The sequence below is a fragment of the Ambystoma mexicanum genome, chromosome 1p (assembly GCF_040938575.1).
Source record: "Ambystoma mexicanum isolate Mex_15411 chromosome 1p, UKY_AmexF1_1, whole genome shotgun sequence".
NCBI lineage: Eukaryota > Metazoa > Chordata > Amphibia > Caudata > Ambystomatidae > Ambystoma > Ambystoma mexicanum.
This window is the reverse complement of record NC_090921.1, coordinates 528022325-528044343: the sequence shown is the minus strand read 5'-3', so window position 1 is coordinate 528044343 and position 22019 is coordinate 528022325. Positions and strand designations below refer to the sequence as shown.

At 44.1% G+C, this 22019-nt stretch overlaps 1 protein-coding gene across 5 annotated transcripts in view; it reads right to left on the bottom strand.

Moving 5' to 3' along the window:
* PIP5K1C (phosphatidylinositol-4-phosphate 5-kinase type 1 gamma) overlaps positions 1-22019 on the bottom strand; it is a 1345879-nt gene that overhangs the window by 1082123 nt on the left and 241737 nt on the right. For all 5 annotated transcript variants that reach the window (XM_069649430.1, XM_069649429.1, XM_069649432.1 and 2 more), the window contains exons 4-5: positions 16368-16498; positions 15455-15572 (exon numbers count right to left, since the gene is read on the bottom strand). In XM_069649430.1, the coding sequence (XP_069505531.1) occupies positions 15455-15572; positions 16368-16498 (249 nt within the window). The remainder of the gene's footprint in view (positions 1-15454; positions 15573-16367; positions 16499-22019) is intronic.

Genomic DNA, 22019 nt, shown 5'->3' with positions numbered 1-22019 from the left:
ACTCAGTCTGCTGCTTCTCCCCGGGGGGTTCCGTTGATGTCGCTAGTCGATGTTCAGGGGACTTCTCTGCCCTCACTGAAGACTGGCTCCCCCGGGCCTAACCCACTTTCGAAGCCGGGTAAGTGCCCCTCGTTTAACCAACAGATGAGCCGGCGGTTACTGTCTTTCAAAATCTTCTGCGAAAACCCCTGGCATATCTCGCAGGCATCTGCAGAATGGTGGGGGTAACGACAGATTATCTGTATGACCATCCCCTTCGAAGACCTTCTTCAGGTCGCGGGTAACACAAGGCCTAAAGAGATTTTTTTCTGGCTCACAGATGACATATTAGCCGGATACAAAACGCACGTGCAAAACAGAGACCAACATGAGGCAATCCCAACAGTTTGGAGACGGTTGAAATCTGCAGGGAAGCCGCAGGGCTATTTATACCAGACGTCCTATTGGTGTAGCCTAAAGCACCCAAAAAGAACGTCAATAGGACACTGAAGTGTCAAAGTTTTCCATAGGAAAACGCTAAGTTAAAGTTACTGAGGTTTCCCAGCCTGACGACGGGGAATATTCACAGCATGATCCAATGCTGGAGAATTGTATTTGTCAAAGTATTACAATAGGCAAGAAAGAGTTGGGTGCTGTGTTCCACCAGTTTTAAAATCAACCAAAATCCAAAGTTTTGATACCTTTTATTGGACTTACAAAATATTCTGCTAAAATGGTAGTTTAAGCTTTTGAAGTTCCAGAAAGCTCTTAATCATATAGTGGTCACAAGATAAGTGTGCAACAAAAGAAAACTCACACAGAGCTGGACATCAACTTTACATGAAAAACAAGGCAAGGGATTCTCCCACTTTAAACTCCATTGGCTGCAGGAAAAAAGTATGCAAGGAATTCAGTCTTGCATGGTGGCATGGCCCCTGTGAGAAACCGGAGGCGTTTCTCCCAGGCTATTCCTGGGGATCCTTTATTCAGGTAGCCTGGGGATGGCCATCGCTCTTAGATCCCAACACTTGGGGCGCACGAGCGATGAATGATCACCAGGGCATGGGGTCCTTGGGGACTATGGGAGACACGCCCATGGGCGAGACATGGTATTCCTCATGTTGCAATACACCCCTACCCGACATCCCCTCAACTGTCATGGGATATTGTCAGCAGAGTCATCATAACCCAGTACCTTTCTGTAATAAAAAGGTAAAAACGACCAGGGAAATTAAAATCCAATAGAAAATCCATTCACCCATCACAATACATTTACCCCTGTGATCCTGACGAAAACCTACATGGTTTTTCCATGATCTCCAGAAAAACCTACAACTCTCACAATCCCTACCTCCATTATAGAAGTCCAACTACTGAGACAAAGAAGAGGCAGATGGGAGTCATGAGAATTACCCATAGGAATCAACGGGCAATGGATTCCTATGGGCAGTTCCAGGTTGATAATGAGGTCAGGCAGAATCAGGAAGGGAGGGACAAGTACTCACACCAGACTCCAACCAACTCTTTCAAAGAGTATAAAAGGTCAGACACCCAGGCACACTCTGAGCGAGCTGGGGATGCTGAAGGAACTGAGAAGACCAGGAGAAGTCAGCAGCTGGGAGAACCTTGGGGAGCCAGAAGGGGAGGGGAGTGCCAAGCCAATGAGGCCTGTAAGTACAAAAGGGGGCTACAGTGTGGCAGGGAAGCCGTGCCCCAGGGAACTAAACTCTAGCTACACTTTTCTGTTAGTGTTGAAATCAGTTCTTGCTCCCTGGGTGAGTGCCAGAAAGCCAGGTAGTTGAGGATGTGGGATATTTTGACCCATTCCAATGTGCTCACTGCATCACCTTACAAATGGTGAAATAAACAGCCCAAAATAGATGCAGACACCTGTGCGTGCCAAAATCTTCAAAACTGCGTGTGGGTCACAACAAGAAAAAGGCTGCACACCCTGCCACACACAGTCAGGGGGGGGGGGGGGGGTAAAAAAAAATACTTCTCACTGTAGGAGCATGCCAGTGGGCTCTGCCACATCCAACATGGAGCAAAGCAGCAGAATTGTGTTTAAAACCGAAAATGCCTTTTAGAATGTTAGCAGTGCTGTTTTTGGAGCTAGATCCAGTCATTTCCATTGCATCATTGAGATTAAAAGGGTACTGCAATGCCCAGGATCATCCAGTGTGGCTCAGAGGAACCGGGCCTCATTGACTGACAGCTATATAAAATGTATCTAATGAAAAATCAACCCAGGAATCAACCCAGGAACCCTTGTTTTCACTTTCCACTGGAAGTAACAGAATCAGCTGTGCAGAGAGAAACTCTAAACAAAGGCAGGATACATGTATCCAGACTGCAAACAATCCCAGCACTCAAGGGAAGAACCTGTGCTGAATAAAATGTGTATGTGCTGCAGAGGAAAATCGAATTTAAAGAACTCCGTTTAATGTGCTTTTCTATGAATGAGGTGCAAAATCGCCTGTTGAAGCATGTTTTTGTATAAAGGCTTAATTCTTTAAGAATGTCAAACAATTGCTAATGTAAAAATCTACCTATAAACTGTGTTCATTGTATAGTTAAACCCAGTCTTGAGTTAATTTACTATTGAAAAAAAAAACATTCTGCTCCGACAGTCCTTCACTGGCAAGAAAGGCTAATTGCTGTTGGGAGGCTTTGCATACTCATGACAAAGGACATCATTAGACATTTGTCTGTGCCCCAGGAAAAGACAATAGCAGGCATGAACACTCATCCTTCCAGGGGAGGGGCAGGATGCTCCACTCTCCAGGAAGAGGCTTCTCGAACTTTAAAGGACTTTCCATTTGCTCACACAAACTGACATGTGGTTTTTGGGTTTAAAATGCTTATTTTGCCACTGCTCTTCGAGACATTTAACTGGGCAGCAAGAATAAGTAAAGGAATGAAAAGTACATACATGTTAATCTCAATTTATGATAGACATTTGAAGACTTGGTCATTCTTCATAATTTCTGTTCCTTACGCAGTAAGACATTCTACCAAGTGCGCAGGAATTATCAATGCTGCATATCTAATATTGTGTACGCATGTTCTAGGGGTGACTGCACATATATGTACCGAATAAGGAAATGTTAGGCCAAACCTTTCATGGTTAAAATTGCCAAAATTCAATAGAAAGACAAAACCAGGTCTCACCGAATTGGGACTTGGATGTAAATGTGACCCACGAAATATGTAATTTATGTATCCAATTTTCTTAGAACGCACAAGTACATAAATATGTATTTGTGGGAAAATTAGATTTTGGTCCCAATAACTATGGGAGGTTTCCAGACCAGATCATAAAACAGGACAGCCCTTTCTGTCACCCAACCAGCAAAGAGCAAGGTGGGAACTGTGCTCTGACCCAATCATAGCCTTGTGGGTTGCAAGTCTGCCCCTACCATAAACTGAGTGATGTCATTTGGCAGGATAAATAGGGGAACCTCACAACACACACTGATTCCTGACTCCATCCTGATTTCTGCATGGTGCCGTGTTCCTGAATTCTCCATCTTGTTCCTGATTCCAGATCTCTTTACAAAGCCAAGGCCTCAGCATTGCTGAACTCTTTCAGCTAGGCCCAAATTCTGAAGCAATCTCAAAACTTAAGGGAAGCAATTTTGATCCAGTCTGGCTTGCTACCACTAAATGCTTGCCTGCTCCAAACTCGCCATCGCACTGATCTACTCCAATCTAGTCCAGTCAAATCCAATCCGAGGTGCCAGTCCAGCTGACCAGAACCGCCCAGCTGACCTATCCCACCAGAGTTGCCCTGCTGTCCGTTGTTCGACCTGACCCGTGGGATGATCTGAACCCTTGACGGTCCAAAACCATAAATTAAAGCAGACTGCAATTATCAATAGGAATCATAGTAACCACAGCATATATTGCCTTGCCTTGCCCTATCCCAATCTCTCAACCATCCTATCTTTACCTTAAGAATCTATAATATTGTCAGAATCCTCATTGCAATCCTGTATTTGATCTATCTTGCTAAGCGCCATTTTTTTATCATTGTCATCTTGTGTAAATCTTAACCCATCCATCCTACTTCGAGTGATCCGACTGGTTCCGCCAAGAAAGGACACTGGGGATTTGATGTTGAAGTCATGAATTAACTCCAGAGCTTAATTTATCCATCCTTTTTATTCAAGACGGAATGCTCTAGTCAGAGTAAACTATAGGAAATATTATCTTGTCCAAACTGAGTTCTTTTCTGTTTTCACTGTCCAATTTTTCTAAAAATGCCTCTCATTCAAACTTGCATAACTTCCTCATTCTGATAGCTGGAGACTTCATTTCAACTCTGACTTAAATCTAAGACATGTAGCTACATCCCCACCGCATAAAAGAACATTTTGGATTTGACCCGTTTTTCTTAAAAACCGTTTAGTGAATTTAGGCAGGAATTCACATTTCTGCAAAGTTTTACACATGTGATTTTTCAATTCCTAACTTCCATAAAGATTCAAAGTGTTTACTGTTGCTCATCCTAAAGCTTATGATCGTTAGCATCTTTTCAGTGTTGCTCCCAATGAGATTTATATCAATTTAAGGACTTTTTGCACACTTTTCATTGTTTCATACAGCCATTTTCGAATGTCATTTTAAAAGTGTAACATTTCCAAAATGTTTTTCTCTTGTTTGGGGAGGGAAGCTTATCTTTAAACTCTGTACACTGTTCTGTATTCCTGAATACCTGCTGCTTAATTAAATCTGTGTAGAATTGCTTCTTTGTGAGTTGAGAAATTTGCAAGGGGAAATCTTAACTGAAGCGCTATATTTTCAACAAGCCAAAACTGTTCATTTCTCAGTGTTTTATATTATGTGTTGCTAAAAGTGAATTCAACTGCATTACCTACTTTCTTATTTGTATTGTCACCACATTGGTGATTGCTGCCCCATATATTAAAACATATGTTCTATTTGAATTTTAAATAAATAAATATTACCTTTACCAACCAGCCTGATTCCTGGTCCATTGTGATCTTGGGGTATTTTGAGAAGGGGTGTGATATGAGTGGTATATCACTCAGAATACTGATCCTATAGACACAATAAATAAGTATTTCATTTGTGCATTGCATGCTAGGCAGAGACCCGGGTGTATTGCTGGGATTGAAATCCTTAACAAGGGGCAGGTGCTGGGACCCTGACCTCAAGTGAATCCCCATTGAGGACCCTCTAACATCTCATCACTGGGGGTACAAGATGGAGACCCTTTGACTCGAGGGAAGCTAAGGCGGGATAACCTGTTGTGTCAAGAACTTTGTGTAAATCCCAAAAGTGCCTGTAGCTGGCGAAGTGGAAACTAAACCTTGAATGCGCATTCTGGGACTTTTAGTCCAAAAGAACAAAGCTGTGAGAGAGTGGTCCGACACTGCGTGTATGCCCAATCGAAGGTCTCTGTACGGTATCCGGCTGAGAAGTGTCAGTAATTAAAGTATTGTAAATCGAAGTGATCCTGCGACGGCTCAAGCAAAATTCTGCGCACAGTCAAAGTCTTCGATTCTGGTGTCAAAGGGGATTTGAGCCCGGAAGAGGGTGATCCATGGTCTGAGCCCAGATGAGGAGAAACCAAGCTGTGAATTGTGAACATTATAGAAAAGGGGTCTGAGCCTAGACGAGGGTGACCCGTGGTCTGAGCCCAGACGAGGGCGACCCATGGTCTGAGCCCAATTGAGGGAGACCAATCGTGAACTTATGAATGTGAGAATCTTGACAAAGGAAAGGAACTTTTGTGTTTTGTTTGCTACATCAGACCCTCTGCCATAAGAGACTTTGAATGGCAAAGAGACTTTGGCACAGAAGGTCCCGATACTGATATATTGACCTGTACGGTAACAAAAGGAACTACTTATACCAGCAGTCAGTGGGCAATAAGGTAATACTAAGTGTTTTGACAATTAAAGTCAGCTTTTGTTTCAAGGCGGAGGAAGCCAGTGTTTTGACAAGAGATGTTTCTTTTGAGAATCCTTTTTGTTTCTTAAAGACTTTGCCAGAGTGGTGTGAGACCAGCTGAACCATTGAACTGTGTCCTCATGCCCAGGAAGCCAGAGTTTGCACGAGTCTCGAGCGTGCTGCCTTGTCTCATGCTGAAAGCACGGGGAAGGGAGGCTAATTACTTAACTGTCCTGACATCATATTTTTTCTTGAACACTTTTCCTTTTTTGTATAGATTATTGTCCCACGCCATTTTGTATTTAGAAGTAAGGATTGGAAATAGGTTTATTAGCATAGGCCCTTTTATTTTGACAGTCTCGACTAGGACTATTATTTTATGGTTGTAGCTTGCTCCCATCCTTAGATTTAGGTTGAGATAGGCGTTTAACCAACCCTTTTAAAATTCAATAAAGACAATTAAATTGTGTCTCATTTGTGTCGGTCTTCATTGATGATACCAAGCCTTTCCTTACACCCCTTTATCTAAAGGGCTATAAATTGAAACTGAAACAGACACATGATCAAACACTGGAAGGCAGTTCTCCTGCGTTATAACGTTAAAACGTGTAGTGTCTGAGTGGAAACCAGCATGAAAAAAAGAGTAATGGTATTGTAAAGAATTTGATTCAAAGGCACGCAGGTTGAGAAGAAGGGATGGTCCGACGACGTATTCCATATCTATGACAGCTGTGGACATTACCTGTCATAGATATGACAGGTAATGTCCACAGCTGTCAGATATGGAATACGTCTGAGGACCCAATCCCCTCGAAGGAAAGGATATGCTTTTTCACAACCTTATCTGCGCAGTAAGGTTTTTCACATCTATAAAATGGTATGCATTTTCCAATGTTATACACATTGTAATTGGAAAAACGTGTATCTTTTTATAAGCATCTTCCTGGCAGTCACAGCAAAATTATTGCTTGTAGTGATTGTAATGCCCCACCGGATTATGAAAGAGACTGTTGAAACCGCCCTGAGGAAGAATGCTTAATTTCAGGCGATGTACTGGCGTGTTCCAACTTGATACTATTGGTGGGAAGCTTAAAGCGGGTGGTTATTTGACAGGACTTCCAGGAGGATGGCTTGGCGGGTTGGTACTTATAGAATCAGACTGATTCATTTCGTAGAAGGATCGTCCTATGGTGGTGGGCTCTCTCTTAAACACTAAATAGGACTACTGCAATGCTCTGCTGATTGGTTTACTAAATACCAACTCCAATAGCTTCAGGTGACACAGAATTCTGCAATGCGATTGGTTTTTTCATTGTCTCTGAAAAAGTCAATATCAGGTTTTTGGAGGAGCCGGCATTGGCTCACAACTCAGGAGCGAATACAGTTCAAGCTGTTCTGTTTGGTTTTTATATGTATTCATGATCTCGCCCCTGCCTATCGAATATCTAAAATCACAAAGTACAAACCTACTCCATCACTGCTTTCAATGGACAAATGTCTGTTGGTGGTTGCGCCTTCTAGAACTACCACCTTGCGTGACAGATGTTTTTCTGTCACATGCCCTCAAGCCGGGAACTCTCTGCCGATACACCTCCGTCAAATTCTTTTACCATCTTTCGTAAATATCTGAAGACCTATTTGTTTGTGTAGTGTTCAGATTGAGTGGCTTTTCTGGTTATTAGCACTATATTAATACCTGCGCCTAGATGCAGTTTGCTGCCAGTTCTCTTCAAGATATGCACACGATAAATGCAAAATCAAATCAAAATATCATTAATGTATATGATCCGACTCCATGAATGTTGATTTAGGGGGTTGGTCTGCTATTTAGACTCTGTGCACCCTTGTGTGGGGACAAACACATCATCAGATTGCTACATGTTTATGCAACCTCCATGCTGTGCTAGTGTGGTACAATAGGTTAGCCTGAATTGCTTGGGTCTAGTTGTGTGCATATGGTGGAACTAATACAGAAATATTCCCCAAGTTTCCAAGGTGCTATATTCGAATGTATCCTAGTTGTGCCTTACATTTGACAGGGCCTTAATGGCTCACATACAAAGTAGCAAATACACAAATCTCTACCACTATTCCAATGGTGAATTTTCCACTGTTTGCTGGGCAAGCCTCTTCTTCAATGATGGGTACCAATCATTTCTGCTCAGGTATCCAAATTTGTCATACAAGATGCCTGTGTACTTAACGATTCTGGGATCTAAGCATTGCATCTAAAAACATTGTGTGAGGTAGTAGCTGCAGGTCATATTTAGAACACATGAGGAACTACTGCCCTAAAAACATTGTCCAAAAAAACATCCTCCAAAATTTGCCATTGTGTGGTTTTTGTGAAATTTCTGAATGTGCCATGGTCAATTGTATTAGGATAACCCCTGAAGCCTTCATTTGGATACTGTATAAAATAAAGTTTGTGCATTCCAATGAACAGAACTGGTGTGTCTTTTTATATATCATTAATTAGCATATTGTGAATACACGAATACCCTTTTTACGCATATTCATAAGTCAATGCAAATATGTTGGAGCAAATTGCTCTGTGAGTGAACTGCAATACTGTAAGGTTATTGGTGTTCATGTGCAAGTCTACTGTTTTGTGTTCGGCTTCTTTACAACTAGTAGATCATATTAACTAGGTTACTCACCATCGTGACCACCTTACTCCTAGTCCATAGTCCCCTTTCCTCCATACTTATGGGACATTCTCCGTCCTGTGGGACGAGACCAGAGCACTTTGTAAAAGCATCAAAATTTTGCAAAAATGTTAGTCCTTCCTCTCTTTCCGCGGGGTACTGCACGCGGCTGTAACCCCGCCCATCTCAGCTCCACCCCGCGCATCGCCCATCAGTCCTTTTCTATCACCAGGTCAGAGACCTTTAAGCAATTATAGAGGAACCTTATTAGAGGGGACGGCGGGCGTATGGAGGAAAGGGGACTATGGACTAGGAGTAAGGTGGTCACTACGGTGAGTAACCTGGTTATACTCCTACGTCCCGTCTCCTTTCCTCCATACTTTTGGGAGATTCCCAAGAACTCCTTACAGGAACTACGGGTGGATGGAAAAAAAACCCTATTGAAAAAGAATCTTCAGCACAGCCTGGCCAAGCTGAGCATCAGATCTGGAGCTCAGGTCTATACAATGTTTGCAAAAAGCCGACGGGGAGGCCCATGTAGCCACTTTGGCGATGGTCTCCGAGGGGACATATTTCTGAAAGGCAACTGCAGCTGCCTTGCCCCGCACCAGGTGCGCATGAATTCCTTTAGGAGGCTGCAGACCTTGGACGGTGTAAGACTCCGTAATACAGGCAGTGATCCATCTGGAGATAGTCACCTTAGAGGCCTACCTTGTGGACTACCAAAGGTCACCAATAGTTGAGAAGAGCTCCTAAATTCAGAAGTTCTGTCCAGATAGAACTTAAGAGCCCTTCTAACATCCAAACAATGCAGAACCCTTTCTGCTTCTGAAGCTGGATTTGGAAAGAAGACCGGAAGGGAGATTGACTGATTTAGATGGAAATCAGAGACCACCTTTAGCAGGAAAGAAGGATTTGTCCGTAGGACCACCTTATCCTTGTGGAAAATCAAGAAGGGATGCGGTAAAGGCATTCGAGCTTTCCAGTCAAACTGGACGAAACGGATGAGCACAAGGAAACCGATGTTCACCTGCAAGAGCACCCCTTACGCCTAAAGCTGATGGCATAGTTGTAAGGGTTGAATCCAAAATGGCCGTCGTGGTCTTGGCGGGAACGGCCGCCATTTTGTCGGCATTTGAGGAGAACTGCGACACGTGTGGAAGTGAGGCAGGGGTCCCCACAAGTGGGTGATGGGTCTTCATTTACGTCTTAATACAAGGAACCTTGGCCGAGCCGGTACTGTGTGGCCTAGGATGTTTTTGAGACATGCTAATAGCCAAACTAACATTCGCAGGTAGGACCTCGGCGCTGCCGGTAAAGGAGGAACTATGGTTCGAAACCTCACTCCTTGCCCCCTCAACAGCTCTGGTTTCACCTCAAGAGCGGGAACGATGAACACCTTTCACAGACAAAGCCTAAACAGGCCTCTCAGAACTGTTGGTCACTTTAGCCTCTAACCGAGGGACCTCGGACCCGCGTCCGGTAGAAGCCTCTTCACGCCGGGCCTCGAACTTCTGTTCGGTGCGTACCAGCCCAGCCAAGGCCTCGGGGCGCACCCCGATATGAATGAGGGAAGCTCCACTGAAGGAGGCCTCGGAGCGAGCTCTGGTACCCCACGACACAGTAGAGCTAGGTCTACAAACAGCCCCCACAGGAGGGGCCTCGGATTGTGATCCAGTGTCAACAGGCCCCTTACGGAGACCGTCAGAGAAAACTCTGGTACACTTTTTAGGGCTAGACGGCACCTCGGGGCACGCCCTGGTAACAGAGCATTTAACGCTCCTCCCAGACCGGGAAGAGCCCGTTACCGAGTCCCCCGGCCAGGGTGCCCTAAAAAGCAAAGAACTTACCGGGCATTGTTTCTTTTCATCAATGAAGGATTGGAAATGCGTAGGAGGAGTGCACTGAAACACCTCCTCCCACCGCTCTAACCGACGTTTGAGCGCCCGGACCAAAAGGGAATCGAAATAAAAACACGAGTCCCACCGGTGATCAGGACCCAAACACTCTAAACAAAGAGGATGGGGAACCGCCCTAGCGAAGCGTCGCTGACAGGAAGAACAATTCGTAAAGTCTAGCTGAAAAGACAGACAGACTATCACGCGATCGCAAGAGAGCCAGAGAGGAGGAAGCTGGAAGAAAAAAAAACTTCTGCAGATGCTAAGTGTGTCCAGTCTCGAACGAGCAGAGAAAAGGCCTGATGGGCGATGCGCGGGGCGGAGCTGAGATGGGCGGGGTTACGACCGTGTGCAGTACCCCGCGGAAAGAGAGGAAGGACTAAAATGTGTGCAAAATTTTTATGCTTTTACAAGTGCTCCAGTCTCGTCCCACAGGACGGAGAATGTCCCATAAGTATGGAGGAAAGGGGACGGGACGTAGGAGTAACAACATTTATAGCAGTGGCCCGTTGAAAATACACAGTCTGTAAATGAAAACGTGGAAAATGCCCTGGGCATGCATCTTGGGAGGGACAACCACGTGCCCGACTGTTTCAAAGCAAGGAGTACCAAATATAGCATGTGTCAAGGTAAATTGCATGGCATGGTTTTTTTAAAAATGTGTTTATTTTTAAATCAAGCACAATATCAATTTGATCCACTTAGCACATATTGTGTTCTATATTCACAGTTGCAAAGCCATATTTCTAGACTGTTCCCATTGTTAAAGAGAGAGCACGCACAACACACAGCAAATTTGCAGAAATTAGAAATATGTGCTACTGCTGTTCATTGTAAGCTTTCCCGATGAGGGATTTGATTTTTTCTAACACTAGGAAATAGTGACTGCGGTACTATGTTTGGATGGGACCGTGTAACGGTCAACACAGGGCCTAATAAAACAGATCCTGGATCTATGGGCATGTATGCCCACTTGAAATCCTAGTTGGCAAACCAATTAGTTCATGCAGAAAATGTGTACTTTGCCAAAACTGACAAAATATAGGTGTAACAGCACACACAAAGGATCAGAATTCCTTGGAGGAATGCATCGGAAACATAGTACATCATTTGGGTAATCTTTCATGGACACAGTGTAATATAAGGAAAACGTTTTCAGACAATTATGGTTCACTGTCCATGGCTGCCTGTAACATATACGACATGTTTTAGAAACTAAAATAACAGAAGTATATTGAAAATGAAGAGCTCTGATATTCCAATTGATGGTTATATACAATCTTGAAATAGCAAAGCAACTGCCTCCAGAGTGAGGACTTACTTCAGAGTAAGTACTTCAAAGAGGAAGACGGACTAGGAGGTGATGGATGATCCAGTGAACATGCTAAAATGCTAAAATTGTTTAATCACACAGTCTAGTACTGTGCGGTCTTCTGTGAAAAGGTTTGTTCACGCACATTTTGACTGCACTGTAAAGCACAGGTGCTGCTCTTTTTTTTAACGTTTGGCCATTTTAGGGAAAGGGATTTTGTTTAGGGGAGAACCAACAAAATGATAACATGCCTCTGACATTTATACCAATTGAACTAATGCGACAGTTTGCACTGTGTACAATTTCTAAATTGTCTTCTGCACATTGTGAAAACAATTTCGAACCAAGTAAAAAATGTGTACAATGAGTTCTTTTCATCTCTCGCTGATGAATAGCAGGTGTTGACATTCGCAGTTGAAAGATGGAGGTTACACTGAAGTAAAAGAGGCGCGTTGAAAGGTTTGAGAACGCTCAAGAAAAATAAACAGTGGGAATCACCATGTGCTTTTTTAGGTACAACTGTATGAGAATGCTACCAATATTTATTCCAATTCATTAGTGAAAGTATTGAGGGACGCAGGTTCCAGAGAGAAACTGCAGAAACTAGACCCTAGGACCACTGTGTGAATACTGAAAATGCAGGTCAATTTATCGCATAGTCACAGAGCTTTCTAAGAAGGATCAGCAGACAAATATGTATTAGCTAACAGTTCCTTAGGTTATTAAATAACTACCAGCGAAAGTATCCTTTTCGAATGCGTGACCCCCTCCAGCTATTCCTGGTTTCTCCTATTGCATGATGGGACTTGTAGTTTCCTTTTTCTTATTGTTAGTATTGACCTGCAAGTCCAAGCATGCAATGAGAAAGCTATCCCTACCTATGCAACTACTAAATCGGGACAAGGAGCTTGTGAGATTTGTTAAGGGAGGTGGGGTAAGGAGAGGTTACATCAGCTAAATGCTATTCTGTTATTGTCTTCAACAGATGCTGCCTGTAGACTTTCATGTACCACATTCTCAATCTATTACCAAACAGGTTACTTAGGCAACATCAGTGATATCGCTTCCTGATGGTTAAAAGCTGTTGGTGAGGATGGACCCGCGAACAGCTGTTTGCTGCCATGCAGTTCCTGTTATTTACAGCAGCACCAAACTAAATCCCCTGAAATAAGCTGCCCAGCTCCCAGTTTACTCGCCACACTGAATCTGTTGGTTGTCTCAATGACCATCAATCTGGCTTCAGAAACTGGCACAGAAACTGCTCTCCAGAACACCTGTGAAGATCTGCTCTCCAACCTTGATTCCTTCTGTCCTCATCCTCCTTGATCTTTCCTCTGCTTTCGACACGGTCAACCACGTCATACTGATCAATCATCACTGTGAGAACTTTAGGATCAGGCCCTGGAGTGGCTGACTGCCTTCCTCTTGGACTGCCCCTCCCAGGTCCAACTTGGTCCCTTTCTTTCCGTCACCTCTCCCTCTACCTGTGGCGTCCCCCAGGGCTCTATCCGCTCACCCTGGTTTTTCAACATCTACTTGGCCCCTTTGACCCACCTGATCTCTACCTTCTCCTCCAACTTTCAGTGTTATGCGGATGCCACTCCGCTTTCCTTCAGGCTCCCCTCAGCCTCCTCTCCCCCTCATTTATGACTGTCAAGCCGGGATTCAGGATTGGTGCGCCGCCAATGATCGCTGCTTTAATGCCAGTAAGACAGAGCTCCTTCTCATTGGGACCTGTGCTTTCCCGCTCACTCTGGCCGCCTACCCTGGGCCAGTTTCCTTCACCCGCCTGCAAGGCAAAAAACCTTGGTGTCATCTTTGACTCCACTCTCTCTTTCTCTCCTCATATCTCGGGCGTGGGCAAGAAGTCCACCTATCAGCTGCACCTCTTCAAATGGACTCTTCCCTTTCTCACTTTCTCCCAGAAGCTCACTGCCCCCAGAGCCCTAATTCTCTATAGGCTGGACTACTGCAACAGTCTCTTTCTGAATCTGCCTGCCTTTACTCTCCACCCTATGCAATTAATCCAGAACAGGACTGCAAGACGTATCCTTGGCCTCAAGCAAGATCTTATCTCTCCAGCCCTGAAGTCTATCCACTGGCTCCCGGTGGCTGCAAGGATCAAGTTCAAGACGCTTTGTATTGCGTACAAGGTTTTCTGGGGCCGGGGCCCGCAGTAAATCCAAAGCTCTCGTCCAAAATACGTTCCTTCTCAAGGCCTACACTCCGCTACCACCAACTCTCTAAGGGTTAGACGCTTCTCTAGGCAGAAAGTGGGGATAGATCTCTCTCCTCTGCAAGTGTCTCCCTCTGGAACGGCCTCCCTGCCCCTCTCAAGTTCCGGATGGTGTGTGTCTCTCCCTCTCCTGATGACCTACCTGTCTGCTGTACTGACTGGTTGCTTGGCTATCCTCAGTCTCACTGGGTACCAGGCTCTTTCTTGATCAATCACCCTTGCACTGCCTAGGGGCCTACCACACACTAAGGGGTTGTAACAGTAACCTTACAGTCCCTTGTTCTCCTTGCACTACCCAGAGATGCACTGCCTAGAAACACCTGTGTATAGGCGCGTTATAAATTACTTACATCATATGAAGAATTAGCAATCGTTAAGACAAATTGGAGAGAATATTACACCCTGCTGTCAGTTTTCCTTAGAAAAGAATGAAACATTTTTCTGGTCTCGTAGTTTTGTGGATAACTCATTTTGATCTGGCTATGAAATGTAACAAAGCAAGCCACCCTTGACCAACATGTGGAATATAAAACAATTCATATTGATTCATTGCCACAAACGCACCAAAGACTTTTTCAATTAGACTTTGCTTTTCACAGCAATATGGTTGCAGAACAGAAAGCATATGCAAAATGATACCACTTAATGATCACAGCTATTAAACAAAAGCAGTGTATTTCTTCAAATGCCATGTGAATGCAAAACCTTAAATTAAATTACTGTGTTGGCAGCACAATTTTAGAAGCCATAGTACTGAAAATAAAAACATTCAGAGATGAACAGAGAAAGGCAATGTTGATCTGCACTACTAGGCAGAACATTTTCTGCATTTGTATTTGTGTAAATACTTTTAGATTTACATCTTTATCGGTCATCTGCAGGCCCTCAACAGTGGAGGCGTTGGCTCTGGTTTGTGCTGCCAGAGTAGACTATGTGAGCGCACCCGTGCGTAACTGTATGCTACCACAAGATGAAAGTGGCAAACTCGGGCGAGTCTCTGTGATAGGTGTATCAAAAGTGTTGGGGTGCGGTTATGGAGTGCAGAGCGGGGTATACTGATTATTCATAGAGATAAAGTACAAGGGTGACCATTCCTTTGAAAACAGATTGGTTTTGAGAGCTCTTTTGAAAGTAGACTGGGTAGGCAAGGTCCTCATATGTGGACCCATAGAATTCCAAATTAGGAGAAAATAAACCCTCAATGTTTGAGCCCTAACCAGCTTGGGGTCATTTCAACAAAGACTATCCCTTGGTATATTGAAGTGAAGCTATGTGATCCATTTATTGCACATACATGCAAAACACCATTGACAATATATTAACTAATAATGCTCTTGCTGCAGTGTTTTCATTCATATCAAAAAGAACGTGTAAGAGGCTCTTCAATTTCTATAGTTGAGTTTTACAAATCTTTTCACTTTTTTTTTTAACTGTAAACCAACAAATTGCAATCAGTGCTTACCAAATAATCATCAGGTCGGATGCCAAAGAGTTCCCGGAAGTACCGAAAAGCTACAGGTGCATAGGTTTTGAATCTGAAGTCTGCATAGTGATGCGCTGGTGTAAGGTTACTCCCTTCACTGCACAGAAAGAGGAGAAAGGTCACATTTTCTCAATTAGAAGGATTTATTTTCAAACTAGAATGAAACTCATTCACACACACAAACACATGTACGCAGACGCATGCACACAAACGCACTTCATGCGTAGGCCTACTCCACCACAACTTTCAATACACCTATGGACTAGCCCTTACAAACAGAAGCTCAAAATTCAAGCACACAACCAAACAATGCATACCGGAATTACTAACAATTTATTATCTATAATAAACATACAACTTATCAATGACCCAAGCTTCCCATCTCATCGGGTCATAGCATCATGTTTGCCCCTACAATAAAATGCCAAAATGTTTTTAGAGGACCATGGCAATATAACCAGGCTTCTCCCCTCCCTGCTAGAATTATGTGGTGACGTAGCAGACCACAAATTTACAGCAATGAGCAAACAATGCTTCTCGGCTTAATTTCATGCATTGCCCCAATATCCAGCTATCCCCCTTGATAGACTGGGAGGATAGATCACCAGAGAGAGTCCCAAGAAACTTTCCTACAAAGAAACTCTGCTGTGACTAGGGTCCCTCGATTACCTGTAGAATGCAAAGTTTCTTCCCAGCCCGCTGACATTATGGACTCATTCTAATCACCTAACCAAACAAAAAATTACCTGTACTCCTCTAGCGTCTTTTCTCACTCCACATCCAGTCTCTCACTCCATCTCGTACTCAAGTCAAACTCATATGGATACTATTTGTTAAGGACGGATCACTGCGATAGGTCAACTTAAGTTCCATTCTTTTTAAAGAACCATACCTGGGGAAGAAAATGCTTTCCACCACGTAGAAATCCTGCATCAAGACATCTCTCTCAGGCTTGGAGCTCAGGTTACCCACAGTGTATCCAATTCCCAACTGGATGGCCCCCTTCAGTGTGGACGAAGTGGTCTGCAAGAAAGCACAAGGCAGTCAGTGCACAAGTGAAGCAGCTGTTCAGAATCAGCAGCTGTCAGTGTTCAGACATCAGTAAACATGGGTCAGAGGGTAGGGGCAAGTTAATTGCAAGGACAGACTAGCCAACAATCACATTGACTAACAAAGGGTACCAGAGAATGGTGGGCTGGACAAATTATCTGTAGTCGATATATTAGTCCCTTGCTCAGTGTCCAGCCTACCAGAAGCATTGTCCTGTCAGTAAATCTCAAAATGTTCCTGGCTGTAGTCCATGTCTAGTAATCAGCAGCTAAAGAGATTGGAAACCTAATTAAAAAGTCAGGCAAAATAACTTTTGAAGCATAAACAGGCAAGGATCTCAATTGGGGGTTACAAGGGGTCACAAATGCAGCCCAAAGCAACTCCTGTCGACCCCTGGCTCTGCCTTTCTGACGCCCGGTCAAGGGTTGCAGAGAGAAACAGAAAGTAAGGAGGTAAGAAGTTACTCTTCAAAAATACATTATTTCCATTACATATTTCTGTAATGGAAATAATTTCTTTTTGAAGTCAGTATGACTTCAAAAAGGAACCCTCACCCCACAGGCCATGGAAGGCTCTGGCTAACCAGCTCTGTGCAGGATAGGGACCCGAGCTGGTTCCTTGCGTGTGGATCACGGGAGTTCGAGAGGCCTGTATGCATAGGAGTCCTCGGAGCAGCAACAGATTCGGGAAAAGGTACGAATAGTGTGTGTGTGTCTGTATCTGTGTCTGTATTTATTTTATTTGTAGCGCGCACCAGGCCCAGAGGCATCCGTGTGTGAGAGATATATTATGCAATGCGTGTCAGTGCATGATGTATGGGTGGCTGGGTGTGTGTGTGTGTGTGTGTGTGAGGGAATGGTGGATGGTTGCACGTGTAAATGAGCACGTGAATGTGAGTGCAATACCAATTACTTACTGGCAATCTTCATTATTCCTAGTCCTACTCTTCTTCGTACCAGTACTTGTCAATGCAGCACCTTGCCTCATACGGAAGTACTGGGACGAGGAAGAGGGACGTGAAGGTAATGCTTGACTCAGAAGCTGATTTAGAGGGTTGGAGGAGAGTGGGAGGGAGAGGGGACGTGTCGTGAGGGTGGTACAGCATGGGGGGGTGCTATCACGTGATGGCCATCCATGATAAAGCAGGCATGATATGTTTTATTAGTGGCGAGAATCGCATTTTGTACAGCCAGTCTAGTCATTTAATAATGTGGCACAACATTTTTACAGGGCATTTATAATAAAGTAATCATAAGTGTTATTACCGGTCTAGACTGGCATTTGGGTGCAGACAGTGTAACCATTTCTTACTGCGTCATGGTATACCTTATGGGGTATCTATAATTAAGTAATCATCATAAGTGTGTCTAGATCTGAATTTTGCTGCAGCTAGACTAGCAACATTTTAATGTGGCTTGACATTTTGTACTTGGCACCTCTGCTAAAGAAATCACAAGTGTAATTACCTGGTTGGATTGTTATTTGGTTGCAGCCAGTCCTTACTGTGACATTGTATATTTATCTGGGAATCTCTGATAAAGAAATCATAAGTGATTTTCCAGGTGGCTGAGCAGGTGAGTCATGGGCCTGTGAGACCATCCTGGTCTCTTTACATTTGATTGGGCTCTTCTGGGCCTGTTAGCCTCCGCTCCCTCCCTTCACCGCTCCCACGCGCTCCTCTGCGGCTCCTTTCCCCTCCTCCCGCCTCCCAAACCCGCCCACCATCCCTAATTGGCCCTGCCACCCTTCATCACCGATCTCCCCAGGGCAGCCCTGCAGCTAAGGGTCCCAAGACAAAGGGCAGCTCCAACAGAGGCGGCTCCAGATCGTGTCCGCCGGTGTCAGCAGTAAAAGCCAGTAGCCAGCCGTCAACCAGCAACGACCAGGACCAGTACGGTAGGAGTGGTCTAGGTGACGAGTAGAGCAATTACTCTACGCTGGAAGACTAGAACAATTATCAAACCTATCTAAAACACCATAATAACAACACCACCTCTGCTGCCATCCTCAACATCACAAAACCGTGTTTATTACAATACCCATTTGACCTGTTAGGCGTAGGCCTCTCTCCAACTATACAGGACTCTCAAATCTTGCTGTGTTTAGTATAGTAATCTTCTGGTCACCTATGTCTCAAACATAGCTGTGTTTAGTACAACACCTATTTGACCTGTTAGGCGTAGGCCTCTCTCCCACTATACAGGACTCTTAAATCTAGCTGTGTTTAGTATTGCAATTGTCTGGTCTCCCGGGTCTCAAACATAGTTGTGTTTAATACAACAACCAATTTGACCGGTTAAGCGTAGGTCGCTCTCCCACTATACAAGACGCTCAATCTAGCGGTGCCCTACTTCAAATTGCATTGTTGATTGTAGGCCTCGGTCCCACTATACAGGACGCTCATATGTGACTGACTAACTCACACCTTGTAGTGATACACAAAATTGCAAATTTGCCAATCAGGTCTTTAGATGACAGCATTAGCTGCTGAAAGCCAATAGTTTATTCAAAGTATGTGCCAAAAATGCTGACAGTAGTCCGTTGTAGCACTTCCATTACGCAGTACTGAGTTACAAGGAATATGCAGGCCTAGTAGGGGTGGTAGGTCACATTATGCATTGTAGATAGACAGGCAGGGCGAAGGCCCCAGCTCTGTAGCTAATAGACATTCTTGGAGTGTTTGGAACATTATGGCACCTATATAGAGCTTAGATAGCCAATCTTAAGCGCTATGAACACTAAGCTATGAGTGCATGCCTTTTAGAGCTTGCTCACATGGGGTTAATTCATCTCGGCTTCTCTTAGAATATTCTGCCTTTCTAACGGTAGCCCTGCATGGCTTCGTAAACAAATCCTCTTTCTCTGAGAAGGCACTGATAAGACATTCCTGAGCTTTCGCGCAGTTGGGCTCCAAGTATGGAGGGGCACAGAGTTGGGTTTTTCCATGAGCAAGCCTATATTTTGCACAGGGAAAGTTCTGGAACTGTGCGTCATGGACTGACAGCACGAGATTATAAAAATGCATGCCCACATGACTCAGGTGGGAGATCGATCTGTGGACTTGGTTCGAGCAAGATCAAGTGTCCGGAATTTGTGGCTCTGTCGGCACCCTGCAGCGCTGTCCTCTGAGCGGGGCTTGTTACAGCTAGCTTATGAGGGCCAGGGTCTCCCAGTGCTGATTGAAGGGGCGTAAGACTGTGTTTCTCTATGTTTCTCTAAGTTCTATGTTTCTCTATATTTTGCATTTCTCTACGTTTTGTGCTTTGTAATCTTCTCTAACTTGAATCCCAAGATGTTGCTGAAATTCACTGTTTAGAATAAATACTAAAACTTTTTGAAGGTGTCATTTGTCACTAGCATGAGTTCACTGCTCGGCACAATAGAACCTGTATTTTGGGCTGAATTGGGTAATTTTTGCTCTAAGGGCTGGTCCCGAGGAAGATTTTCCCAATATCAAGACACACCTAGAGAGCATTACTGCCGAGTGAGACAGAAATCACTGGCTGATTACTGTTGAGTGATATATTGATTAGGGGCTCACACCTCATAAGATGAGACAGTGATTCTTAGTTACGCCCGTTAGGACAATTCTGTAGCTAGTAGATATCCTTCTTAACCCCACATAGCTAGCTCACCGCAGTGAACCTCGTCCACGGAGACGGACATTAAGGACAGCCACCGATAACACCAAACGATATAACCCTAACTACCTCCCCTACCTCACTCAAGACAGGAACTGAACAAGTCAGCAACACCAGCTGACGACACCAAATACAGACAGAACCCAAACTTGTAGCAGACAATTCTCTACACCCAGTACTACACCACAAGACAGCCAGACCAAAACATCAACTGGCCATCAACAAACAAAATAAAGACCAAAACAACTCTCAAGCTTAAAATGCTGCACAAGCGACCTATACCGAGGGAAAGGAAAAGAAAAGAAAGAACAAACACACCAGAACAGCAACAAAGACTCACAACTGCACACAACACACTCCCACAGACAGGAACGAAAACTAAACCAACGCTGAGAGAAGAGACAAATCCCTCTACTTAACTCCATACCTTGCAGACAACCGGTCACCACAACGAACCAACCCAACGTTAGAACCAGCAACAGCAGACAACCAAACACAACCACGCAGAACAAGGACGGACAACACTAGAAACAACAAAAACAATCGACGCAATAACACCTTACATCACTAAAACTAGAGGAACTTCCACTAGACACCCACAATTCCTGGAAGAACCTGATGAAAACAAAAACCAAAGACAGAAGCTAGAAGAACCTTTCAACGACACAGACGCACCTGTACCAACACTTCAATTAGAGATCAACCAGAAATGAAACCTCAACACCGATCAGAAGACGACCCCAACAATAAAACCCAAACCAAACTACACTGCAATCTAATAAACGCAAGATCCATGTCAAAACACTCAACAGAAATCTTTGACCTACTCAGTGATAATGGCATTGACATCCTATTCATCACAGAAATATGGCTAGACTACCACTACAAAATCACACTCCAAAGCATCCTCCCAACCAACTTCGAATGCCTTCAAGTAAACAGGAAAAATAAAAAAGGGGGAGGCATCGCAATAGCATTCAAAGGACACCTGAAAATAGAAACGGACGAACCTCTGATCATCAACTACTGTGAAACCATGGTCATAAACCTATCAGCAAACCCAAAGACCAACATCACTTTCATCCTGGTGTACAGACCACCGACATACAATGCAACCTTCGTCGATAACTTCATAGAAGCCATCACCTACATCGCCATCAAGCAAGAAACATCTAATCATCCTGGGGGACTTCAACATCTGGTTTGAAGAAAGCCATGCCAACTCCCAAAACTCACTCACAACCATGAAACTACGACAGCTGGTGAAAGGGGTAACACACTCGGCAGGACACACCCTCGACGCAATCTTCGCAAAGGAAAATCTTATCAACACGGCACTGCCGATACAAATACTGTGGAGCGACCATCTCATCATCCCATTCGTGATCAGAGCACCAACTCAAGTCTGCATCCAACCCTCAAAACTCACAACCACTATAAAAAGAAACTGGAAAAGCGTCAAAGCAAGCAACCTATTTGAACAACTGGAGATGACCAAACCCTCAACTATAGAACTAGAGCTGGCTAACCTAGACAGGAAAGCGGAGCTACTACAAAAATGGATTGCTGATAGAATTGATAAGATTGCCCCAGAAAAACCATTCACCCCATCAAAAAAAAGTGCAATGGCAAAATGGTTCACCCCACTACTAAGCACCATGAAAAAGGACAACAAGAAGATGGAACTGGAATGGAGGAAAGAAAACAGGCCAGACAAAGAAATACTGTTCCAGAGACAAATCCGCGCATACAAGAAGGAAATACAAAAGGCGAAGAGAAGGCATTATGAAAGAATCACCAATGCCACCAACACACAAAAAGAAATGTTCAACATCATTAAAGAAATGCAAAAC